The 10,854-nt window shown below is 38.0% G+C and overlaps 1 protein-coding gene across 1 annotated transcript; it reads right to left on the bottom strand.

Annotated features, from left to right (window-relative positions):
- Window positions 1–1,503: 1,503 nt before the first annotated feature.
- On the bottom strand, window positions 1,504–10,106 carry LOC144689230 (nuclear factor interleukin-3-regulated protein-like). Its single transcript, XM_078556334.1, has 2 exons — window positions 9,963–10,106; window positions 1,504–3,727 (listed from the first exon to the last, which is right to left on the bottom strand). The coding sequence occupies exon 2, from the start codon at window positions 3,402–3,404 to the stop codon at window positions 2,343–2,345; it is 1,062 nt and encodes a 353-aa protein (XP_078412460.1). The 5' UTR covers window positions 3,405–3,727; window positions 9,963–10,106; the 3' UTR covers window positions 1,504–2,342.
- Window positions 10,107–10,854: the final 748 nt, after the last annotated feature.

The raw sequence follows: 10,854 nt of genomic DNA, 5'->3' as shown, positions 1-10,854 counted from the left end.
AGGAGGCTCTCCAGCACTGAAAGACTGACAGCCCCACTGTGGATGGGAATTGCCAATGTAGGTAGGGGAACATGAACGCATTTCAAGATAGAGATGCCCTCTGAAGAACTTTTCAAGGATTAAAAATAAAAAACAGCCACATTTGTCAGACTGTCATTGTGGAGAAGTGCCTGCACAGGATGACCACAGCTCCCTGGTAATCACATCTGGGGTTGGGGTTAAATTCAATAAGGTCCACTCCAATATTCCACTGGGAGGCTGCCTCAATTCATTGGCATGGCGTCAGCCTCAGCAAGGGGCCTGCCTGGGCACACAGCTTCTGACAAATGCCCTCAGTGGGGAAATTAATTGGCTACATGTTGCTGGTGAGCAACCCTGGTCCAGTCTCAAAGAATATTTCTCAAAGGTGGGACCATGGCAATAGCTGAAAATTGCAGGCTCCTGCCGCTAGTCCTGCCCCCAAATCCCATCAAAAATTCAGCCATCAATGTCCGAGCTCAAAAATGAGTCACAGTCACTTTGATGAGGCGTGATCCTGCTTCCCATGGATCACGTCACAGCATCAGCCCCTGCCTTCCAGAAAAGGGAAAAATGTAGAAACAATGAAAATAGCTGTGGAACCTGGTGACTGGCTATAAGAAGGCATCAATTTAATTCATTCTTAATTTGCTCTCTATTCACCTGAAATAATTTCAGTTACTGAAGTGTACTGCACCAGGGTCAGACTCTCTGCTATATGTCTCAGCCATGTCTAAGATACTTTTCTGAACTATTTCTATCTCTGCATGCCATAACTAATTGCTACACAGTTGCAAAATGACTGAATAGCTAAAGTATTAAAATAACAGCAAAGTAACTATTAAAGAGTTCAAGGAAGTCTCTTCTCATCTCACTCCATATCAATAAGAGATCTTTTCTCAAAAATGAAGAAATCTGACTTAGCAACATTTCCGTTTAATCAATGAACTGTCTAGGGGCAATGATCACTGAATAACTGCTTTATAAATTCATATAATTGCTGTTTATCTAAATCTTTTACACAATCTGGATACCTTTTCCCACTTTGTGTAGATTGTTGCATTTTTTGTAATTAAACATCAATACAATGAAAACGTCAAAGCAGCAATCAGAAGCTAATACATAAAATAGCTATTTCTGTAAAGATTTATTTTACGTATTTAAGATAACTAATTCACTCACATCTAAAGCATTATGGATGGATACAGGTTGCAACAAGAAAAAATGAGTTTAAAGAAAATAGCCATATGCCAGGCTTTGTTACTAAGCATCGCAACTTAAAATGGAGAAAAGGAATGGAACGTCACTCAGCATTTTCAGGCCAAAGAGCAATATAGGTCAGTCAAAGCACTCACTAAATTCAAAGCCAAGAAATTACTGTTGACAATATTTGTGATAAACAAACCTGTCAGTTTTTTTTTTAAACACAGGTACTAGCAAGTCATTTTTAATATTAATGATAGTCATTTCTAGGCTTGGGGCAGCAGCATCAAGTCTAGTTTTGCTTGTTCTCAGATTCAAATAGCCTGTCACTTACTAAATAGGGTCATTAATGAAGAGGTACCAAACAGGTGAGGTACAGAGGACTATTAGCAAAAATTGAACTGTATTAGAGCAAAATTTAACACCTTCAGAAGAAATGATTTATATCATAAACCCTCACAAGCCAAACAGACTTATGCCTGTCTTTCCAATAGCGCTTTTTTTCCCCCAATACAGTTTGTTTTTGTTTATGCGGTGCATATAAATTTAAACATATCAGATTGGATGTGGCACAAAACAGGCAAGTCACTAAAAAGCTATTGGCAGCAACTTTAATAGCATTATTATAACACCATGAGAATCTATTTCATAATTCTCCATTTCATTGCTCACCATTTTTATCAAATCTGTAAATGCAATTTACAAAGTGTTTTTATATTTCCACTAAAAATTCACTTGTTTATGATATTGCTAAGAAAGTGATCAGAGAAAAAAATTCCAGTGGTATAAATGAAGTAAATTTATTAATAGGAACATATAATAAACGCACAATAGCTACAATTTAATTAATTATTCTCTCTCACTATAAGAATACTTCCTGAACAGTTCATACCAATATCACATTCATTTTTGTCCACGGCACTATCAAAAGTTTAAGAATTTAAGAAATAAAAATAGGAGTGAGCCATTCAGCCCTTTGATCCTTAAAAATTGCTTTAGCTTACTGTACAACTTAAAATGACACTTTTTCCAAATTGCATGTTTCAAAAGCATATTATTTAGGAAAGTAGAATTAATAAACACTGAATAAACTCAGTTCAATGGATGGTCAAAGCCTTCAATTAAACTGAATGACAAATAGATAATGGGATAACAGGTTTAAATGCTGCTTTGTAATTGCAAATACCTCCACAGAAACTCACATCCATGCCTCTAATCTCAGTCAGTGAAGCACTTCTAGTCTTTGCAAGGCGGGGTTCATCCTTCCATGACATCTCAAGATCAAATTCTGCATCATCCTTTTCTTCTTTTGCAATCATTGATTTTGCCTTAATTCTCAGTTTGTGGGGAAGGGCAGAACTACTTGACTTGGACGTTGTAGAGCATTCAAATCTACAGCTATTAACAGGAGAAAAAGGATGCATTTTAGGTACCTGTTGTTCATCTTCTGCATCATCTTCTGACTCTCTTTTATTGATTTTATTGTCCGCCTCTGTTGCACTTGGAGAAGCACTTGAAGGCCTGTAATAGGGATAGCTTTCATTAAATGGATGGGGGTGTCTGGAATATATTATCTGATTCAACGAAGTTTTATGTATTGTAGACTCATCCGTCGAAATTTCTATAGGGTGTTGTTTCTGCATTTTAACCGATGCAGGGCTAGTGCATTTTATGTGAAGTGGGCTGTCGCGGATATGTTGGGAAGTGGAGTCAATGGAATCGACAGGCATCCGTCCTGAGGTGTATCTCATGTGATTATGGCAGCAGCCATCCCTCAGAAATGGGGTGTCTAGTTCCAAGAAGTGAGGGTCCATCTCTATCGCTCTTTGCCTTGCAAAGTACTTCTGCATGCAGCCTTGCAGGACCTGGGCTTCCTGGGCATAGGCTGTGGAGCTGATGAGGCCGTACCTCATCTTTAAGGTGAGGAGCTCGGCCCTGAGGCAGGCGTTCTCCTCGTTGAGCGCCAACATTTTGCTTTCCAGCACCAAGTCGTTGAAGCGTCGCTTCTCGCGTGACCGTTTGGCGGCCTCGTTGTTTTTCCGTCTTTTTTCCCAGTAAGAAGCGTCCTTTTTCTCCTCGGGCATAAACTCCCTCTTCCTGCGGGAACTCAGCTTGCCCCTGAAGCTGCCACTTTTCAAAGGCCGCGGCTCCAGGTCCACAATGGCGTCGAAAGTGGACAACATGGTATGGGCGGGAACGATGGGGCCTTTGCTTAGGGATTGTTCTGTTTTTTTTTAAATCGCCCTCTCTTTATTAACCACACGTAACTCTATTGATTGTCAGGGAGCCGACAGCGATTCATACCCCATCAGTTTACAGCAGGATTTACACCACCAAGCGAATCCATGCACCCACCCAACATGGCGACACCTCCCACCCAACTACTGCTGCACATGCGCACTGCTCACAGGGAGTGGGTGTGGCGGCTCCCAGTCTCTGCTTCAAAGTTACAACGAGAGCCTTAGGACTTGCTTCCAATTTGGTACCGAATTATAGTTTATAACATCTGCAAAAAACAAATAAACATTGTTATAGTCGCTGCACTGGAGTTAACAAAAGCAGGAGGTCACTTCTGTCAGTAATTTGGTAGAAGATACAATTTTGAAACCAAGAAAAAGCTCAAATTGGAAATTTGGACTTTAGGAGGTGAGCTTTAGCGGGGTTTTATGCTGTAGTTCCAAACAAGGAAGATTGGAATCTTTGTTTTCACTGTATTAGTTGCAACACTTTATAATCAAATGATCGTTCTGGTTATAATAACTGAACTGTTATCTAAAACGTGTCTAATGACTAGCAGTGTCGAAAAGCTCCCACTTTGGTTGCAGAGATCTCTCAAACCCGTAATGCTGCAGCAGAATTTCACAGGTAAGTATCAGATGTGGGCTGTAGGTGCCCTCCGCGGAAGCATTTTTTGGCTGTTTGTTACCTAATAATCTCTGATGAGAGATTAGTCTTGCTTTTTGAATACTATAACTGTTAAAGTACTGACTAAAGCAGAATTAAAAGGTCTGAAAAATTAGAGGACTTCCCTTTCATCAGTACTGGCTCTTTTCTCAACTTTTCTTGCCCCCATTTCTAACATTGTATTCCATTTTTGTTTTCTGTTCTCTGGTTTTCCGCTTTCAGTCTTTCCCCTCCTCTCATTTCACTGACACCTTTTTCTCCCTTGGACTGTTTTACTTCTATTTCACATTCCTCTCTTTTTTGCCACTTTCTCTCCTCACCTTTGTTTATCTCATTCCTTCATCGACAACCATATTTTTTATAATGGACGAGATCTGCAGATCACGCAGTGCTCACACATATGGCAAGTTCAAAGGGGAGGCTAAAGCACAATATGCAAAAGCGAAAGATGTCTGTTCCAGAGTTTGCGACCAGCGTATCAAATACATCAATAGATTCGAGTACCTTCAGTCGTGTTTTATTTACCTGAATTACTTAAACTCTTTCTCTATTGCTCCCGCATGTACGTAAAAGAACCAACATTTTTTGCGACAAGTGAGACAGATTGCTCGACTTGGAAGAATCAAATGAAAATGTTCAAGAATTTTACATTAACCACGATGAGCCCAACACTTTTCGTACCACCTCCATGTCTAGACATTTTTCAAAGAAACTGAAACACTCAAACAAACACCCACGTGCCATTTCTACACAAAATAGGTTCTGATAACAAAAGTGAGATTGCATTTCTAAGAACAAAATTAAGGTCTTAAATTCAATGGTGTGCACTGATGGAGATTGGTTTCTTTCCGATTTTAGTAAAGATAATTTCTCACTGAGTGTTGATTGTAGGGAAGTCTACGCTATCCACTTCCGAATTTTGGTTGTTTGATGTTCTAGACCCTTTTTTATGTCTAAAATAAGAATCCAAGGCTATTTTTAACGGTCCTTGGGCGCTGCAGTACTTATACCATTATCAGTTTGAAGACAGTTCAGGAAAAATGAATCTTAGATGTGTTGCTGAAACTGTTTCCCATATGTACTTTTTCTCCATTTTCAGGCTTTTCAGAAATCTAGTTTCTCAAACCTGAAAACTTATAGTCACAAAACCACACACTTTACATATTAAGCTATTTTGTGTGCGTCACTTGTGCATCAAATGTAACTAAAAAGGATGATGCACTTTAATAATACAGAACCTAGCTAACGTTATCTTCCTGGAAAAGAGGGTAGATAATACTGTCTATTACCACATGCAACCTAAACATTGTTCTGACAGCTTTGGAATTTAAACAGTTTGGACTGGTATCGTAATGGGTAAATAGTACTACTTTAAAAAAAAACTTTAAAGTTGTGTTGAATCTTGCAGCATAACTTTATCATATTACCTCAAAACTGAAACAATTTCAATTGCATTTTACCTAGATAATGTTTTCTCAAAATATATTGAATAATCTTTTCCTCAAATGTATTATTTTAGGGTTTCCTGTACCTCCAAAGCTGTACAAACATCAAGGAAGAAAGAATACTGTATGTGTGTAGAAGGATTGAGTGTCTCCATGCAGTGAACTTTTAGGATAATTTAAAATGTAATATTTTATTTGGAATTTTACATATAATGGCAATATTACCAAGAACATCACTGTTTTCTAAAATAACACTTGAAGCAGATTTTATTTGTCCTGGGGTACAGTGAGATGTTTTTGAACAACTGCAATTATATACAAATTTAAGAAAGCAGTTGTGAAAATACTGCAGGGAAAGTTGGTTTTCACAGAGAAGGGTGGTCATTTACACCATTATACTTTGTGGGGGTGGGGTGATGGAATAAGCTTTAAAATTAATTGAGGTTGCATCTGTGTGGACTAAGACAAAATAAAATTGCATTTTGTATCACAGCACAAAATAGGCCATGTGACTGGTAAATCTGTGTGCTGACTTTCTCCCACTCTCCTACTGGTGCCTCTAAACTTGAATTAGTTTTTTTTTGTCAAGCAACCATTTTATTCCAAAAAGAATTCCACTCAACTTCCGTTTTCTTTTCTAAACTCTCTTTCATTTTTATAATTATATCCAGATTTTATCCCACAACTCTTTAGCCTTTTATCTACTTTGTCTCTTATACCGTGTTACTGATTTCCTATGACATAAACCATTTAGTATAATTTGGATATGAAGACGCTTCAATCAATAATGTAGACAAGCAGGCTAATATCACGTTCAGCAGCAATTTCCTCATTATGGCAGTGAAACGCAAGAGCAATTGGTGCGGCGTGAAAATTCAAAGGTTTCCGCATGATCAAATGTAAAATCTATGAACCTTCTGAAAGTAAATTTTCAAATTTTTATTATTCTCAGACATTTAACTTAATCTAACTTTGGGATGCTAGTGAGCAGGCCTCTTTTCCTGTATGCTTACTCCGTTTGCCTTGGCCAGTGAATAACATGAAGCAGGCAGAGTACTGATCTCAAACCATAGTGTAAGGACATGGTAAGTAATCTCAAAACTGTTAATTGTAAAATTAATCCTAGATCCTTGATATGCAAACTGGCTGAAATGATCTGTTGGAAGTAAGCCCCCAAAACAAGCACACAGATTTTTGATTAAACTGGTGCCATTATGATAAAGTTGATGATTGTTGCTTAAGTAACAACTTTTTCATGTTGATAGCTTGATTTGTACTGTGTTTCAATTATGTGTGTTATCCAATTGTGGTAAGTGTACAACATATAATACAATGTGGATCTTAAATTGCACACTATATTATGACATAGAAGGATGCTATTATGTACAATTTAAGTTGAATAATAAAAACAGGTCAGTGCTAAAATAAAAGGAAACAAAATTAAGTCCTTTCTTTTATGTTTACATACCAATTATATTTTGATAATTACAACAATTTTGTTCTATTTCAAGATATTGGTTAAATGTGCATATACTGTGACTTCAACATGTTAAATGTAATGGACCTTTTGCCATCTTTAAACATATTCATTTGTCCTTCCTACTTTACAACATTCAAAGCTATACATTTGTTAATGTTAATCTGATCAACAATAAATAATAAATATGCAAAATACCAATACTTACAGTAAACATATAAACATCTTCATCTTGTAATTGTTTAGGGCTTTAGGGATCAGAAGAGTAGGAGTGCAATAAATCAGATAAGTGTTTACATTACTTATATGTTAATCTGAGGGTATTTTCAGTTTTGTGATGCAGTGCCATTCTTCCAAAAGCAAACATATATATGCTCAAGCAACATTTGCTATAGAAGACACGAACTAACTTTAGTGGGCGGGCCATCATCCTACGCTGTTAAAATTTGCATGACACTTTCACAAGTGTACAGCGTACAGTAGCGGAAAATCTAGCCTACGAGTGTCTTATTTTCCACGAAACTTCAACTACAATGTACGCATCAGTTCTTCCATGATAAGAATCCCTGATGATTCATCATCTATAAAATCGTATTATCTAAGCTTAAAAGATAGCAGGGCAAGTGCTTGTCAGGTGTCCTAGCTCGAATTGAGAAGCGATTGTTTTTGGCAAATTTGTCGTTTGATAAACAAATTTTACCATTTACCAAATAGATAAATAAATTGTGTTCCATTGCTTGCTAGGGAATTACACTGTAATTTAACAGTTTAATTGCTTCTGAATTCCACGTTATCACAAGATGGTTTAAACAAGCCGGGATTTGAATACCGTTGTGCAGCTTTTGGCGTTGCACAGTCAGACAGATCGACAAAGTGCTAAATTTGATCTTTGATTTTTACATAACTCAGATGAGGAGAATCCTATAGTTGACCATTGCTGATTATAATAGCAATCATTTCTCATGACTAGCCAGAGATCTCCACCGGAAATTTATCTGGACGCACACTGAGAACCTGGGCGTGGGGTGGGGGCGGTGGTCAGGTACAATATGGTGTGCCACATATGTTTAGGCTGATGCACTAACAACTGGCATCTGTGCATGTAGGAAATATTTACTGCTTCATGTGACAGCATCAATTATTCTTTTAAGGAGAGAAGACGTGGGGGAAATGGAGCATTAAAATACAGGCATTTAGGGTATAGGGTTAGGAACAAATTGTATTTAAACTGGTTTTATTTAAACTTAATGTACTATCAGAACTACCAACACTTTCGAAGAGTACGTGAAGTATTGCCTTTACTATGAGTTTCTCGTTCTGCAACAAAATTTAAATCACAAGTTTTTCCTTTTAAATTATGGAACACTAATTACAGTATTACCATAACCCTAATATGAGCATTTCAAGAGAATTGGGATTACATTATTTTTGATTAGGATAATTAACAGTTTTAAAAACAGATTATATATCTGAACCCCTTGTTGCAATTTAATGGTTTATAGATGGAACAGAGTAGTTCCAATTTTTGCCCTGAGGGGTATTTTCTTGAGGTTGGGAGCATTACACCAGATAAAAACCCAATTACACCAACGTTAGGCAATGCTTATCTTAAATGTGTACATTGTGGTAGCAAAGAGTCATGCATGAGGTTTCTGTTTCAGTAAGTAATACTTTTTGTCAGTGAATAAAAGCTTAAAATATATAGACATGTGGTTCCACATATATTCTCTGGCACTTAGAGGTAAACAGTCTCGTCAACTTCACATCGGTGTTTTAAAAGCTGGTCTATAGGCTGTTTTGAACTGTTGGCACATGATAAAAAGCCTGGAAATAATCCTCACACAGTAGTAATTTTAGATTTTTTTTGAGCATTTGGAACATACCAACAACCAAGATTAAGCAGAAAGCATATCTGGAGAGTACATTTGGCCATATAGGGGCTCGCAGAACCCCTATACGACCTACTAGGGCCCAAATAGCTGCGTCCTGGATTTAATATCTCAGTGTAATTTATAGGCATGGCGTTTATAAAGGCCTTATTTTCTGATGACATAAAGAGCGGCGCCTTTTAATTGAGCCTGTTGTATGAGTTGAGCAGGTGCCAAAGAAATCAACACAACTTTATCAAGACATTTAGGAAAACCAGACATTCCTACGCCAATCATACCTGCGTGTGTTCCCCAGATTTGTGTGATTCCATATCTTGGTTGTAGTTTGACCTCTGTGCTATCCTCAGTGGCATTCTTGGTCTGTTTTCTCAACACTGTTTGCAACTGTATCTAGCATTCATGAGATCAAATAGCGCAAAAAGAGGCCAGTCGGCCCAGCATGCCTATGCTAGCTCTTTGAAAGCCCTATTCAATTCGTCAAATTCCCCTCTATTCTCCACGAGCCTGCATTTTTTTTTTCATTTTTAAGTATATATCCTGTTTCCTTTGAAAGTTACTATTGAATCTAGTTCCACCGCCCTATCAGGCAGGGCATTCCAGACTGTACACCAGGTGTTGGGCAAAGATGACTTACGTGATTTTATTTTCATCATGTAAATCTGCAGGTTAATATCGAATTCCTGTCATTGGTTACCTTTTCTTGCATCCATTTCGGACTGGTGATGGAATTGTATGCAGACCCCTGCGCACTCTGTTGCGATTTACACATACATTTATAAACTGTTCCGGCACTGACGTGCATAAGTACGAAAGAAGTTAAAAATGCTGTCAAACTATTGACAAAAGAGCTCTCATTACTATAACACAAAATGGAGCATTCATTAATATAGTACCCTATATTTCACCAGTATACTGTACAAGACTGGCAACGCTGTTTAATGTGAAAAATGCTAAAGAAAAATACAGAAAAGTGGTTAGGTTTTGTTTCAGACTGTAATGCACAGTAAATAAATAACCCAAACTTACCGCAAATATCTTACTGCTGAGCGTCTTTTCAGTATGTAAGACTCAGTAGTCTTAGTAGGAGTATTTGAATGTATTCATGCCCGGTCTCCCGAGAACAGAGGGGAATCTGGAGGACAAGTCTGTGTAGATATGCGTGTTAATGGGTCAACCCGTTTTTGCATAACAAATGTGTAAAAAGGAAAGGGCATGCCGTCTTTACGTAACAGCGGCTTATAGTGCAGTTACCATACAGACTTAACATCGGGGAATGAATCAGTAATACAATTAATACTGGCCACAAGAGGGCAAAGTGAATTCAGTTTTAATTCAGAATGTTTTAACGATCCGCTGATTCTTGTTATGGTTTGAATGCCAGCACAGGAAGAGCAAAGCAACAAATGAAACTAGTCTTCGATATTCTCAGAATTCAAATATATGAACGTAATTAACGGCTGCTATTCCGGTCCATAATGAATTTTGGAATGACTTTTCTAGACTTGTCTGACAAGTCTATACCAGTTACAGTTTATAATCCTACCACAACTCAAGAGTTTGACACAATCCAAGACAAAGCAACCCGCTTGATTGGCCCTTCCACAAACATTCTCTCCTTCCACCACTGACGCACAGTAGCAGCAGTGTGTACCATCTACAAGGCACATTACAGAAACTCACCAAAGATCCTCAGGCAGCACCTTCCAAACCCACAATCGCTACCCCCTAAAAGAGCAAGGGCAGCAGATACATGGAAATGCCATCACCTGAAAGTTCCCTCGAAGCCACTCACCATCCTGACTTGGAAATATATCGCCGTTCCTTCACTGTTGCTGAGTCAAAATCCTGGAACTCCCTTCCTAACAGCACTGTGGGTGTACCTACACCACTTGGACTGCAGCAGTTCAAGAAGGCAGCT

Source organism: Cetorhinus maximus, chromosome 13, assembly GCF_964194155.1.
Source record: "Cetorhinus maximus chromosome 13, sCetMax3.hap1.1, whole genome shotgun sequence".
In the NCBI taxonomy this organism is placed as follows: Eukaryota; Metazoa; Chordata; class Chondrichthyes; order Lamniformes; family Cetorhinidae; genus Cetorhinus; species Cetorhinus maximus.
The sequence above is the reverse complement of the archived record's forward strand: the minus strand, read 5'-3'. Positions and strand labels throughout refer to the sequence as shown.